A 20,248-nucleotide genomic window follows, 5' to 3' on the forward strand; every position below is an offset into this window, starting at 1 on the left:
TTACTCGAGCACCAATCACGTCAAGCGGCCCATAGAACTGGTTTCTTTCTCCCTTCTTTCCAATTTCCCCACCACCCGCGCGCTTTTCGAACATTTGGCTCGAATTAGATGTTTCTAGTTGTAGCACAGTCCCGCGACTGTCATCACAGAGTATAGGTACATGAAATCGCGAGTGGAGCGTCGTGTTTGCACATGCCTTTTGTTCTTTCTATCATCTGAGTCGAAACGAACCTGTTATCATTTTTCCAGTAAACAATCGTCTTCGTAAACGCGTTTTGTCGCAAACGAAATCGGTGCGTATTTAATGTGCACGCGTAGTGTTTTGTTCCAAATACAGAAATAGACAAAAATCATCGACGCACAATTGCTACAGGTAAGAAATTTCATTTCTACTTTAATTATGCGATAGTTTCTATTAATATTCGTACGCTCTTTAAAACAGAGCAACTTTATTAAAATCGAACCAAACGACGACTTTTTTTTTTGCAAATTAGAAGGATTGTTTAGTAGATGACGTATAAACAAAATTAAAAAAGAATTGCAATTAGTTTTTCCTGATTAGTTTCGAAGATTTGTGCCAGTTATATACATGCTGAACATTTTATCGAAATCGGTTGATGCGAAAATATGCGGCAGGTGTCGAGAGATGTACGAATCTTTAGATTTTAGACTGAAAATCGTGGAAAACTGCGATTTTCATCATTTTTTCATCAATTTCGACTTGTGTACAACCGGTATATATCTTTGAAACGTGTCCTTTAAATTTTCTTTAGAAGTTGAGATAAAAATGTTACAAAATGTGGCCTTTACTTATTTCTTCGTGATTCCGATTAATTGCAATTTCTTTAAAATTTTGTTTATACGTCATCCGGATGATCCCTCTAACTCGTCAAAAAACTTCAAGTCGTTTGGTTCAATTTTAAAAAAGTTATTATGTGTTTTAAAAATTGTTCAAATATAAATGGGGTCCACTTATGTCCTGCATAACTTGTCACAATCGTCACAATTCTATCAATATACGAGTTTTAATTAACGTTAAAAAATTTAATATTTTGTTTGTTCAAAGTTAGAAAATTATAGCTTGTAAATACAAATATTCCTTGGTATGGGGAAATACAGAATGCAATCTTGTGATTTGCAAATTTGAAAGAAATATACGATACAGTCCTAACACGTGTCGGTGATAAAAATATAAAAGTATCAGGAGATAATTACGAAAAGATACTTAAGTCTGTTTTTCATCGTTTATGATTTTGTATCTTAGACTTCTACGAGCTGGATGTATAATAAAACGCAGGTTTTTAATTTTAAATTGAAATTTCCGCGCGCATTATGTGTTCTACAAAAAAGATATAATACATACGAGACTTTCGTACCTACGCTTTTCATTAGTAAGTATAATGTTCTTTTAGAATATAATCTATATTTAATTGCATACGTTTGAAGAACTGTATAGTCATAGGCGTAATATCAAGCATTTGGCCATTATATTCGCATCTATCATAAAAGAGATGCATATTTTGTACTCATTTATCATTTTAAACAAACAGATACAAGTTTTATACAAGTTTCAAGTAATAGAAGTAAAATGTATTGTTCTTGCTTGTCTATTATCATTTTGGAAAATAGAAATACGCGTAAGAATGAAACTATCGATTACACTATGGCAAGACATCATAAAAAGAGATTCAAAGCTGAACTTGTTATATTCATCGAGTCACCTTCCTCGAGTGATTTTTCATTTCAATCTCTATTCAATTTCTCATTTTCATTTTACGTTAGCTCTTTCTCAATCATTGAGAAGCTTCACATTTATCGAAGTGAGAGCGAGATTAGCAATTCGAGAATCGTAGCACAGTTAGATTATCGATAAACGTATTACAAACTGTGATCAAAACTATAGAGATGGCATACTCGCCATAGACTAAAACTTCCAAATATCACATACATATATATGTACATAATTGAATGATCATACTCGTTGGCAGACTATGTCATTTTACCAGTCTTACAATATCCGTAAACATGTTGCCATATGATGATACAAAATTATGTAAGTACATATAAAATGAGCAGGAAATATGACGCCTTGTTGGTTACCTTGATAAACTCTGGGGCATCTTATAATACTTATCTACTAAATACATTGATCGTATAATACAAACACAACGACCAACATTTGGAACACCGGGATTTCAGTTTGTTTTCAACATGATGATTTTCAATAAATATTTATTTATTAACAGGATTATGAAGATAAGAGTCGAATACGTCTGCTTAAACTTGTCACCTATTTGAACAGTGATTTCCTTACCGCGCATTAATTTTATCATCGAGCGCAGACAAATGGTTCTCGCATTAATCTTTTCAAACTTCATTACCATTATGTTAATGTACGTTGGAAGTTTTTATCACAATCGTTATAGATCGCTTTATTTCTAATAAGTACTATGTTTTCGACAAACGAATTGTTTCAGTCATGTTTCTATTTTTTGGAGAACTAAATAATAAAATTAATTTAATCTTTTTCTTCTTTCTGTACATCCTAAACAATTCTTTTTCTTCTAAATAAAAAATATTAATGTCTAGATATATAACGCTAAACAAATCGTCATGAATAATCAAATCTCACTCTTAAGTTTGCGGATAAATGCAACTTCATCCTTTTTTTATGAAAAGATTGAGATACCAATACCTTATATAAACCCGTGAATAGAAACGAGGTTATGGTTCGTTCGGCCTTTAACTTGCTCGATCGTTTCGCTCGTAACTTAAGAAAGGAAACCACGTGACAAATACGAATCTCCAAACCGATACAGTATATTTGAGAATAGCGAGAAATGGGCATCGATGACGTTCGATTTGACGAAGCGGCCATCGTATCATCACCGAAAAACGAAACTGCTGATTGCAAATAAATATGTAGTCACAACTAAATATAATTGCTAGTTTATCGGAAATAGATGCATTTTTTTTCTTATGCTCGTCGCGGTTCCGCGTCTAATTGACTTCATCTTCTATTACTTGCATCTTATTTTTTACTGTCTTACTTCGCCATGCTGTTTATAGTTACGTAAGTTTCTTGATCTTGAGTCTATTAAATAGTACACTGAAACATTTGTTGTAGCTGTTTGAAGAACAAGAATTAACTGACGAATAAGAGAAAAGATATTGCGATTCGATAAAGTATCAACTTTCTTAGTAGCGTTGAACATTATATTGATTCGTTTAATGTAATGTAAACAGTGTAGTAAAAGTATTGTTTACGTTTTCGTCGTGTTAGAACATAAACTGCGTTTCCGAATAACAAATTATGTATACAGGGTGGTTGGTAACCGGTGGTACAAGCGGAAAGGGGGTGATTCTACGCGAAAAAAGAAGTCGAAAATATAGAATAAAAATTTCTTTTTTTAATTTTTCCATCGAGACAACGATCTACAGTGAGATCCGTTATAACGAGACGTGGTAAAGTGCACGCGTACCGAGCGAAAATTCAAAGTCGATTTTCTCGAAAACAAAGCCTCGAACGAAAAATTTTTATTCTATATTTTCGACTTCTTTTTTCGCGTAGTATCACCCCCTTTCTGCTTGTACCACCAGTTACCAAGCACCCTGTATACTTTGTTAATGAATACGCTGATATCGTGCTGTTTGAGAGTCAGGTAAGTTGTGCGATATAGTTTTATCGTTGAAATTTGCATTGAAATACGAGCGTGTAAAAACTTGCACGATATTGCTTAATAATACTCTGATTATTGTCTTAAAAATTTATATAAAAAGATGATAATATACGTCGTTTTCTTTGGACCATCTTGTCGATTTTGAAATTAGAACTATTAGCCAACTGATACGAATAATTCGATAACAAAAAGACCCTCTTTTCTAGGTCGTCCAGCAAAGATCAAGGTTATCGTTTATAGAAAAATATCCGGAAAAGTCATTTCGGAGGTCATGAAAACTTATTACGTACATATATGTATTTCGAACTGTCGGAAGACCTTGATTGATAAACTTATCTCGTATAATATTCGTTATATGAGAAGATAATGTTTGTAATAATACCCGTGCAAAATTGAAAATTATAGTGTTTTTACAATTGTAGCTAATTGGTTGATTCAAGGTTTATAAGAAAATGAAAGTTGATAGCCGTTGAAAATCATTTTAAATAACTGTTAATTAGTGAAACAAAGAAAAATAGTATATTAAGTTAAGGTGGGGAACTAATTGCGCATTCGCCAAATGACAAATCGCCACCGAGAAGTTTCAAACGCACGAAATTTGACTGCCATCGGTGAGAATTAAAATTTTTTAATAGAAACTTCCAATGTTTCCAGATTGGAAGGAAAAGATTTAAATTCTCTTGTATCGCTTATTCAATTTCTCCATATTTTTAAGCACGCTATGAAATTTCATTTGCATCGTGCAGGACGATCAATTTACCGATATAATTGCACGTAATGAGAAAAGGGTAACGCGTTTTCGTTCGGCTAAATGTACGGGTAAAAGTGAACCATTCACCTGACTGAACATTACAATGAATATGATACATCGTGCGTATTTAACACGGTACACTAGAAGTCCATTTATAGGAACGAAATTTTAATTAATGCCCGATTAACTGAACTTTTGCTGGTTGGATTCACGCGAGCGCCTATTATGTGAACGAAAAATAACAGGCAGCGGGGAAAATACGCGAGCTCCTATTATTATATCGAACTCCAATTGTACAAACTGTTTGTCCCTTGGTTCGACAAGTTCAGATAAATGGAATTCTACTGTAATGAAAATACCTTTTCTATTAACAATAATGGTAAAAGCATTCTGCATTCGATTAAACTGTGTTACTGCCTATCAAGAGATAGAAGAGCCAATTTGGCTCTCAGTGCATTCTAATTGCCACTTTTACTGTCCTTTAATCCCAAACGAACGTTTTTATACGTTGCTCGTTTTATTCGATATAACGGTAAAATATGCGTATGTCGTGCTGCTGTTCACTAACTCGATAAACCAAAAACGGTCTAATACGATGGGTACACGTTTACTTAAAACAAAGGAACGTTCACAAAAGAACATTCGAAGTTTCCGCCTACGTTTTGATCCCATAGCTGCTTGTAATCATCAGCTGATTGCGTCACGGTCCGGTTTTATAATAGTTCATTAAATTGCCGGTAATTCGTGGTTGTGGGGCTATTTTATGTAGTATAAATGAATGAACATTATCGTGCAACACTTTGAAGCTGTTGCACGTTAAGGCCAATTTACGAGTCCGTGAACTACGTTGACTTTCCTCAGTTTTTCTATTTTTTAATTTCTTTTGTATAATAACAGAAGACAAAGATCGCGTGCAAATCTATAAACTAAGATGAGAGTTCGCATTTAAAATGTTGTTAATTTACCTTGAAATTCGAGCAGGTCTTGCAATTAGTCTGGGTAATTAATGTTCTTTACTCCTCAGATCCCTTGCGTTAAATTATGCGAAGTTATGATCACGTAACATGCGTTATGATCACGTAATGAATACGCGTCGATGACTAATCGCGAATATACATTCGCGCTATCGTATAATTGTTTAATTTATAGTGGTTCTTTATGGACGAATACGTAATCGTTTCCATAAATCGGCGCGATAAAAGCCACTATGTGTTCAAAGAATTGTTATTTCGTATCTTCTGCTTTCCACTCGTCGCCATAATAATAAGAAATAAGAAATAAGAGAAGAATAAATCAAGGTTTCGTTCAAACGTAATATCATTTACACGTATGTCTATAAAATTTGATGGAACTCCATAAATCTCGAAAAAAGGAGAAAAATATGATATTTGGAAACGTATTTTCTACAGATCGTGATGTATATCTGGGCGGAACACGCATTGTTTCTAGATTCCGTCGAACTGAAGAAACACTCTAATGGCCCGAATAACAGCGAAAGGTGTTGTTTCGCGCGAACAATCCGTTAAAGCTTTCTTCCTCTTGACACGAAACGACAAAAATGACCTACTTATGCCGCTTTGCCGTGGCAATCCTTACGCGTGAAAGGATTTTACGATTTAGGACTCCGAGATACGAGATTCGTGAAACGTACTGGTGGCCATCCTTCGTTCAATTCGGCGCACGACCCGAACGAAATTAATTATAAACTTGACCCATCTCGACCCGTCCTGTCAGCCAGAGATGCCCGAAAGTATTACAACTTCCTTCCTCCTTTCGAATGACCGCCTACGGAAAAGAAGTTGCCATTTCTTTTTTTCGTTCCTTCTCTTTATCCATCGTACTTGAACCGAAGAAACAGTTTCGAAGCTGTAGAACTTTACAAATTTACATTAATCCATTAATCATTAAGGGTCAATGTTGCGAGCATAGGATTAGTTTAAACGCAAAGCAGAGAAATTTTGGAAACGACAAGCTCTTCGAGACTAATAAGTCTAATCAAGTAACTTTCCTTCGCAGATCGAGAAACCATCGATCTCCGAAGAAGCTGTACGTCGCGATTCGCTCTTCGATCGAAGATCCACGAGCACCGTCGTCAATATCGTCGTTATCATCATTGTCGTCGATTTAATCCCGCTAGGAGAAGAGACGTCGGAGGAAGAGGAGGTTTATTGTGGAAGTCGGAAGGAAGGGATCGGTGTACATGATCGGAGGAAGGTGATTTGAGGAGAGAAACAGAGATAGACAGGGCAGGCGACAAACAATAGACCCGGTGCTCCCGATGGGGTCGTAGTTGCACGTATTTGTAATATATCTGACGATGATAGGCCAGCACGGCAGGAAGAGATCGTCGTAGGGGGATCACCATAGCTAATCGTACCACCCAAGGTGGCACAGATTGAGAGCTCTATCAGCACACATCCTCTCCTGGTCGAGCACGAGTACCCGTCGACGTTCACCCGGTACGCGAGCACCTAACCACGTATATACGTGCATTTTCATTAAAATCTCGACTCACTTTCTCCCTGAGTGTTTACACCACGAGCACGATGTATCTGCCCACCTTTACCTTCCTCTCTTTCGAAGAACCACTCGCATCCGTTCTCTGCCACTTCCACGCTCACCGTTTCCAATGGTGTGACGAGCTTCGAGACTTCCGGATGTAATTACTCTTCTTTTTCGATTCATCAGATCGATGATCGCTTCGTATTCGTAATTGGATTTCGTTGGATAATCGCAAGCGATAGTTAAAGTACACTGTACGATACGATCTATTTGTATGCAAAAGATCTTGGGAATTTCAGATATTAATTGAAATACTTCGGATCGATGAATTTATCGTTCTTGCATTCAGAACATTCGAGCAGCTTCCGGCTGTTAATTAGAATCCTTCGAGTCCTTTGTATCCTATTCTCTTAGTATCTTTCGACCGTTAAAACATTGGTAGTATATAAGGGTTGACGGTATATGAAGAAGACACGCATGAAACCTGAACGTTTTGGTCAGCCGTAACGACCTCCCACTCGTGAAAACGTCGACTTTAGGCGTAGAAACAATTCAACGTAAAAAGATTCGACAACTCCCGAAGGAAGTTTCCGGATCACTCCAACGTTCGACAATGCGAGAAAGTGGTACAAGTGCATCTTTCGCAAAACTTTTATGAGCACATGTAATAATATATATTTTAATATTTAGAAGCACATACACGTATTTTGTACGACGTATTTAATACCATCTCTCTAATACCATCACGCAGTTTATACCTGTACATCCTCGAGATCATTCTTTCGCAAATAAGATCTATAAAGATCTATACGTATAATGGTTCCTCGTTCTTTTTTTTTTCTCTTTCCTCCCTCTACGGTGACAACAGCGATCCAAGAAGTTAGAATCCGAGGCCAATACCATCATCGGCGATCAACGGATCAACGGATCGGATATCGTCGATCCCTTTTGAGCCTCTCGACCTCTCCTGCTCGTTGCACGCCGCCTTCCCTTCCCCATCGGGGCGCGAGCCGCACACACAGCAGCCGCTTCCGGCTAACCGGAAGTGACGCTCTATGCGAACGGTTGACCACCGTCTTTCGTCGGGATACCAACACCACGCAAACGTAGGCCAGCACTCCAGACGGGCATCATGGAAGTCGCCACTGAACTGTACGTATTCATTCAGTTTTCTTCCTTTCCTCTGCTTCTTATCGCTAACTTTGTCTTTGCTTTTCTTCCATCCTGCTATATTTCATTTTTCTCACCACAGATTACATTCAGTTTCGTTTTCTTTGGATTTTATTCAAATAATTAGGACGCGTTTAATTTTGAAGACGGACCTAATGCTTTTGGATCCAATCACTGGACAGTGATATTTATGCGAGTTTTGGAAATTGGATATCGCGCGTTGGTCACTCGTGGTAACAGAAACATCTTTGAAACTCTATAAAATACCTTGACGAGCTTTGTCGTCATCGGTGAGTTTTATCGAATCTTTTTGGAGACCTTGCAGATCCTTTGGATCGGTGGATTCGCGCTAAAATCGTACGAGACGCGCACCCATTAAGGCGACATTGACAGACAGATGAAGTTTCTCGTTCGTGTAATTCACTTACATCACCGGTTCGACTAATGAATTCGCGTAAAAGGATACAATTGCGAAACTGAACAGCGGCTTACCCGGTGTCTACTTTTAAGCCTATGAAATTTCTACGAAAAGTAAACAGTCCCTTCACTTTTGCCATACCGTTTCCTTTTGCAGTATTCCAAGTGACATCAGAAAGCACAGAAACTGATCGCTCGAAAAGCCGTACCGTGAAAGTACAATTTGATAATTGTCGGACCAGTTAAGATTAATCCCGGCCAACGTCGATGCTAGTTTGTCGGAATGATCCACGTTAGCGTGACCTTGTCGGCGAAGAACATTTTATTCGATCTTTTGCAACATTTAAACGTCAAAGTTCAAGGAGTTTCATATTAATTTGAATCTTTATGTAATTTAACGCTACGCATCGCTTAATTGCCATATATTTGCAAAAGAAGAGAGGAAGAAAGCTTGTAAGAAAACAAAGGAAGGTCTGAGAAAACGAAGATTGCATCATCGTCTAAGCTGGTAGCATTTTATTGTTACGAAATATGCGTGAATACCAGCTAAAGATTCTGATAAATTGGATAAACAAATTAAAGTTCTACGGGCTTTAACAGAAAATTATCAACGTTTGAGAATTTTGTAATCGGACTAGAACAGCCAAGAACTGGCTGAAAGGGCGACGACGTATCTCCCGGCAAGGTCATCGACTAGCGAGCAACAAGACTTTCAAGAATGGCCAGCAACTCTCTCGAAGCATACTTAACACGAGGTCACTCGTAAAGACTCAATCAAATCATAACGAAGACTACTGACCCTCGTTTCAAACGATAGGTTACGATAAGCATCGGCGCCTTTTACTTTGTTCGCAATTTGTAAATGTGCGAGGAAGATCTCGATCAAAGCCAACTACTGTTCGTAACCGTAAACTGGAAGCGCGTGTGTCACGGTATAACCACGGAACGTGGTTCGTTTGAAAATGAGGAATGTTCGATAGAAATGGATTTTTAACTCGCAACATCACTATAATACGTGTGTTGTTTTACGAGCGATTTTCTGCATCACGAGGAAGAACTTGAACGACGATGACAGATATCTGAAACCGATGAATTCGATGAATTTGAGACGTGGATACGTATACGGAAATTTACGTTTCGTATTAAAAAACTCTAAGATCCAATATCTTTGTATCTATACTTGAGTTGTATCTATACTTGAGATCAAAATAAGAGTTACTAGTCTCACTTGTTATTCGGTAATCGTAGAAAGTTAGTCGAACTATTAGAGTATTAAGCGTTCGAGTAACGTCTAATTCTACGTGTCAAACGAATTGACTGCTTTAATTCGATTAGACTCAAATGTTATTCACGCATGGTTGAATTAAGGCGCAGCGAAATATGTGCGGAGAAACAATAATAAAGCTAGGACAAATGACTGCCAATCATCGTGCTTTCCTGCACACTCATCGCACGCGTGGCTTCAACACTCGGCGTTTTGCTAATCATGGCTAGCAAATTACGTTTATCGTATGTCGAAAATCAGATCTAAAAGGCGTCAAAGTTACTCGCAAATTGAATTTAAATTTATGCTACGCTGTGCGTGTTCGATAACGTTGTTTGTAACGCTGATGTTCGATATGCATATAGGTAGTAGATAAATAATATTTATACGACCAGATACCAATGTAATAAGATCGATATATATTATAGCTATATTTAAAACTCCTGTTACTCGCATGCATATTTATCAATGAGCTATTAATCATTCAAGACCTTCAACCTTTCACGCTGTCACGACTAAAATATTACACCATAAAAAGTCTGCTACTATTTGTACACATTACGTAAATGCTATTTTATAAAAATATAATGTATTCGTAGAGCCTGGTAGAGTAGGTCTTCCACTTACGATCAAATATGGAAGATTAGAAAAGCTATCGATTTTAATTGAATCTTTATTTGTGTGCGTAGGTAACTTGAATGACCTAACGTAAACGGTTTGACTTAAACAAACGGTTTGACTGACTTAAATAATTTTTTAGTTTCTTTGGTAAGCAGACGCTATCGAAACCATTTCCGAAGGAGCACTCTAAGAATATCGCTTAGGATAGCTGTATACTCCGCCTAGAAATCGATCGTGTTAAGATTCTTAACTCGCGTCACGCATGCCTCTCGATCGTTCACAGATCGAATATATAAAATTCATCGAAGTTGCCAACGCATATGCAAATAGGGAATGACACATCGCGCAAAGAAGCAAAACAACATGCCAGAAAAACTACGATCACTCGCGATTCGAAGGAACTACCAAAGCAGCTACTACGTAAAAATAACTAAATGAATATTATAGAGAAAAGGTTACATAGGCGAAAGAGTCATGACTATTTGAACATAACGTTACCTTCCGTCAGAATGTAACGGAATTCTTTGTCCTTCTTCTAATACTCGCGTCATTTAGTCGGTTGTCGTTAAAACTAGCCAAACCAAGTTATCAGACCCGTTAACGCCGTTAAGGGACTAATTATCGCAATTAACCCCTTGTACCAGCAAATCATCTGTTTTCGGAATAAAAACCATTGCGAGTACGTTGTAAAAAAAGTCATTTAATCGTGAATGTCTATTTCAGGTCACCATTGTCAGGGTCCGATACACAATGCAAGATCACCGAACGAACTTCGTATTACCCCCAGGAGCCGAACAAAAGGCCAAAGACCAGACAGGAGAAGATTCGATCGTGTTTCAGGCACAATTCTCTGACTATTTTAACCGTCGTCGGTGTGTTCGGAGGAGTGATCCTTGGTATTATCTTGAGGAACGTGCGGAGTCAAGGATGGACGCGCCGCGAGATCATGTACATCAACTATTTAGGAGATCTGTTTCTGAGGATGTTGAAGAGCTTGATCCTACCGCTGATTATATCTAGCTTAGTCTCGGCCATTGGATCTCTCGATTTGTCATTGAGCGGCAAAATTGGCATGCGCGCTATAGTGTATTACATGGTGACCACTGTTAGTGCCGTTATATTAGGTCAGTAAAGCTAAGAGATTTCTGATATTCGAAAGTTATTTAATATAGATACTAGAATGACAACATAATGGCAGTAGAGCAGGCGGAGTATCGTGTAGATTGTAGAGGAACAACGTCATGACATATAGGAGTAATGACAAAAAAAAAAAAAAAAGAAAAACGATATTAAGATGATATAGTAGATGCAAATGATACAGAATTTACATAAACATCAGTAGTTTCGCGATAACAATATGGTATTGGTGCGATATAAAGCGTATTAAAAAAATGTATGATTTCGTTTCAGGTATCATTTTGGTAATTAGCATTCAACCGGGTGTAGGAAATGATCCGGATATTAAACCAAAAGAACGATCTCAAAACGTTTCAACCATCGATACGTTGATGGACTTAATTCGGAATATGTTTCCTCCGAATCTAGTAGAAGCGTGTATCTCTCAACATAGGACGGAAATGCAGAAACCGGCAAACAGTACATCAGGTTGAAATCTTCCTTAAAAAAGAAAAAGAAAAATCGTCTAATTTTATTAAAATATCTAGCAAACTATAGTAGTTACAATGAATATCTTAATACATTGTTTGTTGAAATAGATAACATGGATGATTGGGAACCAGTGCAAAGGAGCGTGCCGGGAATGAACATCATGGGCCTGGTTGTCTTCGCCACGGTGCTAGGTATAACACTAGGAAAAATGCAAGAACAGGGCAAACCGCTGCTCCTGTTTTTCGAGTCCTTATCCGGCGCCATGATGTTGATTACTCATTGGGTGATTTGGTAAATTCATATTTGACGAAACTACCTTGTGAAAGGTATTCCGGTCTCCAACTTTCTCGCGGTACCATTCAGTCCCAGACAATAACATCCCGAATTCTATCTACGTTATCACGAATTTTTATACATCACGAAAATAAGCTGTATAATTCTTTCGCGTAATAATGAAATATTTTATTCTGCAGGTTGTCGCCTGTGGGTGTCTTCTTTCTGGTAGCCTCGAAAATTACTGACATGCAGTCGCTGGACGAAGTGGTCGCTCAGCTAGGAATGTACTTCCTCACTGTCTTAATTGGTCTCTTTATACACGGTTTCATAGTTCTTCCATTACTATACTTTGTAATAACAAAAAAGAACCCGTTCAGATACATATCCAACTTAGCCCAAGCGTTGGTCACTGCGTTCGGCACATCCTCCAGTTCCGCTACGCTTCCAATCGCTATCAATTGTCTGGAAGAGCGAAACAACGTCGATCCACGAATTACCAGATTCGTCTTACCGATTGGTGCTACCATTAACATGGATGGTACAGCCCTGTACGAAGCCGTGGCTGCGATTTTCATCGCGCAAGTGCGTCAAGTTAGTCTGAGTTTTGGCCAGCTGGTAGCAGTCAGGTAACTGAAATATAAAACAAAGTTTTCTTTATATAGCGTTAAAACTTACACAAAAATTTCTATAGTATTACGGCGACTGCTGCAAGTATCGGAGCAGCTGGTATCCCACAGGCAGGTCTGGTGACGATGGTAATGGTGCTGGATACGGTTCGACTTCCGGCTGACGATGTTTTCCTAGTTATCGCTGTCGATTGGTTGTTGTAAGCACTCGTCTTTGCTCATTCCCCACCAATATACTTCGTCTTGTTTGTTCATTAAGCTAATATTGGATTTATATGAAACGTTAATCGTTGGATTTGCAGAGATCGTTGCAGGACGACGGTGAACGTGGTGGGCGATTCCCTAGGAGCGGGAATTGTGAATTATTTAAGCAGAAACGAGCTGGCTTCGTTGCCACACAATACACAGGCCCAAAACGGAGCGGATCATCATACCACAACTTCTATATGAGATGAAAATCGTATCGGTATTAATCGGTATTAATTGGTATTAATGGAGAAAATTTGAAAATTCTGGCAGGAACGATGAGCGTTCGCTTTTTTCAACACTTTGCTCGTTAAATTGCTGCACACTCCCACCGAACTTAACATTTTTCAGGTCGAACACGAAGTTCAGTAAGCATAATAATTCTTCGAAAGCAACGACAACGCATAGTAGCACTTGTGTAACTACTATACATACCATAATCCGTTTTGTTCGTAGCAAGTTCGTAGAGATCAGTCTTCCATTACTCAAGAAGAGAGTTCGATGATTCTTGTACGATAACGTTAGAAGAATTAGAGCGATATTTTTTTATATTTAACCGTACAGCTGCCAGATTCGTTCGATTTGCGTACAAAAAATAATCAAATAATCCGATCATGTTTTAATGGTCATATTTTCCGTTGATTTTATGTTAAGTTGCGAGGTCTAATTGAAATGGTACGAAACGACAGGGATTCGAAGAATCTAGATCTGATTTTATCCAAGTTGGAGCGTGGAAGCATGCTGGGAACGTGATTTGTTCAATTGATTCATCATGTGCCATATACTTTAAACTGTTAGAAAGTACAATTGTCTAGCCTGGTGTTGTTAAGTTTCGAGATATTCCGATATTTTAAAATTTGTACGACCTCATTTCCTGAAGACCATTTATTTATTCAAACGAATTTATCCGATATCACGCGAAAGCGTTATAAAAGTTAACGGTATAATCAACATATTACTGCCTAAGTGTTTTCTAATTTATTCGAAAAGTGTTCTTCTTTATCTTATTACCTCTGAACTCGTTTACGGCGAAATATCATTCTCTTCTCGCGAATCAACGAAGTTGTTGTGCAAACATTTCATTTCAAATTGCATCTTTTCACGAGTTATAACTTTCTTACGTATGTATACTTAGAAAATTCGATGGTACTTCAAAGCAATACAGAAATAGTGCGAATACAGTTGAGATATATCAAATCCTATTGTAATATATGGTTATTTTAGTCACACCGTTTGTATTAACGATAGCTATATCGCATCAAGCTATCACTTACATTTCGATCTTTGTCTTCCATTATTACATTACGACCTATAATCTTTTTATCGATTTCTAAATTCTTAATGGTACACCTATAAAATATTTCGAATTGAATTCAATTCCTTATAGATTTATACGCCTGTAAAAAGATTACGGAAAGATGCAGAAGAGATGTTGTTTCAAACTAGTTTCAAACTAGTACTATCTATAGAGAGCCAGTAAGAAGAATATTATGATGTTCAATATACCTCACTGCACTAGACGAAAAAAAGTGTTCAATTATTAACTAGAAAGTGAAAAAGCGTATTTTATTATCATCTGACGAAAAATAATCGAAGATGCATTATCACGTGTACTCTTTTGTGCAGTTACATTGGTGCATGCAGAGAATGTAACTGAACAGTTAATTTATATTTGTAATTTATTTACAACATTATATCGTATGTGGGGATCATTTAATTGACTCAAGAGACGATTAAGTATGTTACACTCTTTTTCCTTTTTGCATAATTAACGCCATTTTTTTAATGACAATTAAAATAACAATGTCAACATGATATTTTATTATAAAATAAATTCGTAAATTATTTAAAAGACCTGATCAATACGGATACATACTAACTTTCTAATCGTAAAAGAAATTGTGTATAAAGAAAAAGGATAACCATGATTTAATAAACATTCAGGAAAAATTGAATTGCTCTTCAGTATCATTATTTAGGAAGGAAATCAAGTTACAATGCATGTTTAATATTAAGGTATGATTCAAAACTAATAATCGTATTATCGTAATTAATCCCGTGAATCGATATACAGTTACACCTTATAATCAAATTCTATTAGCAGAATTTATGTACCTGTACGTAATTAAGTATTTGCCATAGTTGCTTAAAAATATACTGTATAATATTTATTTGTACAATAAATGTACAAACTGACGTAACAATAAAGTTATTGCTTATTTCTAAACAAAGTTAGATAGATTTTTTGAATATCAGTTGTTTTAACTCGTCGAAAAAAGAAAATATATATATTTTTTATACTTAATATTCGAATTGCTTCTCCTTCGTTGCATGGGTTAATTCAAGATATGAAATAATTCATTAAAATAATTACTGAAAATTATTTATTTCAATCGTAATTCTATCTGTGCATAATATAACATTTTTTTGGTTTTATCAATTACATTTCGATTTGCGTTGTCATGAGTAATATTAAGTGGCAGTTGCAGAAAAATAAGTGTATATTTGGGATGTTAAAAATCTGTAATATGTATTAAAAAGAATCTTAGAATAGTATTAAATGTACGTAAGAAAACAATAGTATTGCAAGGGCTTCTATCACATTTTAAACATAATCTATGGTCACCTACATATTTCTATTGTCTTGTTTGCAAAATGGATATGCAGGACTGATTCATATTGTGGATCACTGATTGATTTTATTATAAGCTGATACATTATTTGCATTAAAAAGAAACATATAAAAGATAAAGGATATTTTTGTTGTATATTTAAAAACTATAATGCATAATAACGTAATATGACTAGATAAAATGCACTTTATAATAATACTTTCAAATAACAGTATATAAAAATGCAGAAATAAAAATAAATTCAATAAAACAACTGGCAATTTTGGAATTGTACAATTTTGATATTTTTTCCATTATCATCTATATATAGTCGTAGATATATGTATAGATATAATAACAAACATTACTAAATATGCTATGCAAATATAGATGTTTAATTTTATTTCTTTGTCAAAGTAAGATCACGTTACATTCACTTTGTTTTATCCATAGATAGATAGAAACCAATTCATTATTTAATGCAATGATTAGCGATCACTGAATTGTCTGAATTTTTATTAAGGATAAAAAGCACTTATGATAACATTAATTATATAAAATTTGTATAGCTGATGTTAGGTGACCCTATAAAATGAAGCATGTTCTCGTGATACGATTTTCATACTGTCATCCCTTTTTCGATTATTTAAGAAGAAAAGTATGATAGTAGATCAAATCGCAAAATACATATTTATAAAGTTTTAAAATTTTAAACAGGCGTTGTTATGTACATAATATAAACAATTCGCTATATTATTTACAAAATTAAAATAGTTCACAAGATTTCGCGTTAATACTAAACATCTATAAATCACAATTGTCATCGATTTCGACAGTGTGTGTAAAATATTCTTCGTACCACGATAATAAATTGTGCTCAATTGTGTGAAAATTTCGATATAGAGAATAACTTCCGATGCACCTTTTCTTAAAACAACTTTTAATATTTAATTTAGAGAAATTCCTTGTATCCATGAACTTAGATCACTTGTGTCTTCGCAACTGAGACTCAATGAATTCTTTTCGTTCTTTCTCGACTCCAAAAGTACTTGGGCAGCTGTCCGACCGGTTAAATACGCCCCGTGTACCGTACTATAAAACGAAGAATGCGTATGTTCACCTGCAAATGCTATTACTATTTTCGAAGGATCATCTTCTTGTAGTATAGGCTCAGCTAAACAATTAATGTCTAATTGACTTGCACCAACAGCCATAGCAGTGTAGGAACCACGCGTATATGGCTGTGAATGCCACGAGGTGCACAAACAATTTTTTGGTGCTGGTACAAACGGATCGTTAAGAAATCTCCTTAATATTGATGTGCATACTTCTGCTACTTCCGCTCCATTTAATTTCTCCATGTATTCAGCAGCTTTTCCCGATATCCAACCCAGTAATAAAGTTTCCGAAATTTTCGTAAAGGAATAGATCTTTCTGAACCATGTTTTGCTGATGTCCTGCTTCTCTTCTTCTGACAGTCCTCTATCATCCCATAGGAGCATTATTTCTGACACACCAGGATTTAAAAATGGTCTTTCATATTCTAAAAATATTTTATCTACACAACCAAATAAAAGTCTATCTATGGCTTCAAGTTTGTCATTTGGTAAAGGTGGTTCAAATATATCATTGGCTTTTTCCTTAAGTACTCCTAGTGGCAATGTACAAATCACATGATCAGCTAATATTGTTTTTCCATTTTCACATTGTATTTCGACAGGTGAATTTGTATTAGAACAGCTATTAGAATTGTCATTGTTCATGCATTTGTTTCTTTGCCACCTATAATTAATATATTTATGTGAGAATCCATAACATAAATTTAACATTGAAAAGAAACCAATTTCAAGCTATGTTTACCTAATCTTAGTGACAACATGTTTAGTTAGAATGGTGTTCTTTGGTATGTGTTTTGAAACTGGTTCTAATATAGCACTGTATCCATTTGGAAGACTAATATTTCCACCTTGAAGTTCAGCATAAGATCCCATTTCCAACAAATCAACATCTTCCATGCTATCACAGCCAGTAATACAAGTTTCTCTTTTGAGTAAACAATCAAACAATAACTGTCTGACTTTTCTTTCTTCAGATGGCAAGGTTGATAAATAAATCTCAGCCTCTAATGACACATGTGCTCCAACATTGTTTATTCCATCTGGGGGGCTATAAGTACTTAAGAAATATTCCTCGCATCTTCTTAAAAAACATACATAAGCTTCGTAAATTTCTTGCAAAACTGGAAAAGGCAATTGTTTCCCATCTTCCATAGCAGCTACAACTTTGTGAGGCCTTGGTACACGTACTATATCTATTAATCCATTTGCCATAGCTAATTCAAACATTGGATTCCCTAGGACACCATGGATCCAATTTGCTCCTAATTCTACTTTTTCATTGCCTGTATTAAAGTGTATGGGTATTTAAATTTCAAAAGTTTTTATATAATTATTTCCATTAGAAATTAAAATCCATATGTACACATATATACAAATTTATATTTTTGTTTTATTTTTTAACAAGAATCTATCTTTTAATGGCAGTGCCATTAAAGTCCTAACCAAAGTATAAATGCATAGGTCAACAAACTCTTAATACCTTTTGTACTTTATCTATTTTTGCGTGTTTATCAAAAAATAATTTGTACAAAATACAAATGTAATGGTACAATCTTCAATTTATATTTTCTATGATTGCAACAATGATTGAATATTATAAATACATAATATAAGAAAATAAAAATTCAGGTACATATTATAATGTAACAATCATATTGAGAGGATAGGTAAATGGATCGATTAAAATCAAAAGTAAAGACCGAGAATCGAAATACTTATTGATTGAGAAAGTTCTAAAATAGGTTAAGTAGAAACTCACCGATTTTGGCAGCGATTATACGCCCACCTATGCGACCTCGTGCTTCGACAATCAAAAAATCGGTCTCTTGATTCTTCAGTAAATGATTTGCAGCTGACAATCCAGCCATTCCAGCTCCGATGATTAAAATGTTACACTTAATTTTATCATCCTCTGTCTTCGTAGATTCCGCCATGATCATATCATATCAGTTGTCAATGACAAAATTTACATAGCTTATTAATATTTATTTAAAAGGAAAGACAGTTAACAACGTTTTTTCTCATATTGATTCGACCATCATATTTTCTAGCATTGTCATTCAAAAGTACTTCGTTAAAATCTAATCAAAGTTTTTTGACGTTTTCCATTTTAACGTACATCCAAAATACCGCAAACCACAGACCGCAACATATAAATCAGAGAGGAAATGAGAATGCTCTCGCTTATGATTTTGGTTATTCCCGAGCTAGTGCTGCACCATACGGCCAAGCAGTGAAGGAAACTAGAGTTAGCATATACAAGAACCTATAAAATGAGGGATCTGGCCTCTTTGGTCGCAATTTAGTATCCTATGTATTTAACAAGATCCTATGTATTTAAGCTTAAACTTAAGGATCTGTCCTATGTGCTTGTACACTAGCAATATAACATAATATTTTTTCAAACACATATCCTTTTTCCTTAGTACGTACGATGGTGTTTGTTAAGACGAATACAACAGCCTTGTATATGAGATTATATATTTTCATTTATAACAAATCAAAAATAAAAAAGTTTGAGTTTTGAGTTAAAGGTCTTAGCTTATCGCAGTCCTATTTGTTGATCGCTTCGATTCTCAGTCCTTCTTTCTCTTTCACTAGCATTATCATTTCTTACGTTCGACACGTCTAAGATCTCAATTTCGAGAAATAGAATCGTTTCTACATCTCCATTATCGCAACACTTGGGTCCCGATTTTTGTGCAAAAAAACCAAATGTTTCCTGTATTATCACAAAACGCAATATTTGAGAAAGAATTGCTGTAAGAAAATACCAAAGGCGAATTCAAGGCAGTTACGTTTATAGCACGTTCTGTAGAATCGGAAATACTAAATTCGCGTGGTTCTACTTCGACGCTCGCCTACGTCGACGATTGTACAAATAACACTCGAAAAAACCAAGCGTCGCAGTTACAAAACGTCGGAGCCAGCTGGCCCATGACATCATACGGGGGAAAGCTTAATTTATGGCACTCTCAAGTGTTGACGCTTCTTTCCACAGACTAGGGTGACGAACACCAGGCGACTGTCTGGAGGAGGTTCTTGTAGCATAGAACTCAATAGGTTCTTGTCTATGCTAAATTACGGCCAAACAATACATATCCCTAATTTTATAGGTTCTTGTATATGCTAATTTTAGTTAAATTCAGCACCTGGTTGCACGGAGCAGCACCTGTACTATGAGATAATTAGAACTACGGGCGTGAGCACTCTCATTTCCTCTCTGATGTTAATAGGGTAGATCCCTAACTGTAAGTTTAAATACATAGGTTCTTGTATATGCTAAATTATGACCAAACAGGGCAGATCCCTAATTTTATAGGTTCTTGTATATGTTAATTTTAGTTAAACTCAGCA

General features: G+C 35.8%; 2 protein-coding genes across 4 annotated transcripts; one reads left to right on the forward strand and one right to left on the reverse strand.

The window, feature by feature from the left end:
- Nucleotides 1–113: 113 nt before the first annotated feature.
- On the forward strand, nucleotides 114–15,392 carry LOC117166744 (excitatory amino acid transporter 1). 2 transcript variants are annotated; one of them, XM_033350995.2, is made up of 9 exons: nucleotides 114–373; nucleotides 6,448–6,890; nucleotides 7,802–8,085; nucleotides 11,129–11,529; nucleotides 11,816–12,010; nucleotides 12,121–12,304; nucleotides 12,487–12,915; nucleotides 12,981–13,115; nucleotides 13,218–15,392. In XM_033350995.2, exons 3-9 carry the CDS (start codon nucleotides 8,066–8,068, stop codon nucleotides 13,363–13,365), a joined length of 1,512 nt encoding a protein of 503 aa, XP_033206886.1. In that variant the 5' UTR covers nucleotides 114–373; nucleotides 6,448–6,890; nucleotides 7,802–8,065; the 3' UTR covers nucleotides 13,366–15,392. The 2 variants fall into 2 exon arrangements, with proteins under 2 accessions (XP_033206886.1, XP_033206888.1); XM_033350997.2 differs by lacking the exon at nucleotides 6,448–6,890.
- A 136-nt stretch (nucleotides 15,393–15,528) lies between these two features.
- Nucleotides 15,529–19,947, reverse strand: LOC117166743 (peroxisomal N(1)-acetyl-spermine/spermidine oxidase). 2 transcript variants are annotated; one of them, XM_076617612.1, is made up of 4 exons: nucleotides 19,690–19,947; nucleotides 18,651–19,613; nucleotides 17,634–18,174; nucleotides 15,529–17,555 (listed from the first exon to the last, which is right to left on the reverse strand). In XM_076617612.1, exons 2-4 carry the CDS (start codon nucleotides 18,829–18,831, stop codon nucleotides 16,721–16,723), a joined length of 1,557 nt encoding a protein of 518 aa, XP_076473727.1. In that variant the 5' UTR covers nucleotides 18,832–19,613; nucleotides 19,690–19,947; the 3' UTR covers nucleotides 15,529–16,720. The 2 variants fall into 2 exon arrangements, with proteins under 2 accessions (XP_076473727.1, XP_033206885.1); XM_033350994.2 differs by having other exon boundaries at nucleotides 18,651–19,947.
- Nucleotides 19,948–20,248: the final 301 nt, after the last annotated feature.

Source organism: Bombus vancouverensis, chromosome 4 (assembly GCF_051014615.1).
Source record: "Bombus vancouverensis nearcticus chromosome 4, iyBomVanc1_principal, whole genome shotgun sequence".
In the NCBI taxonomy this organism is placed as follows: Eukaryota; Metazoa; Arthropoda; class Insecta; order Hymenoptera; family Apidae; genus Bombus; species Bombus vancouverensis.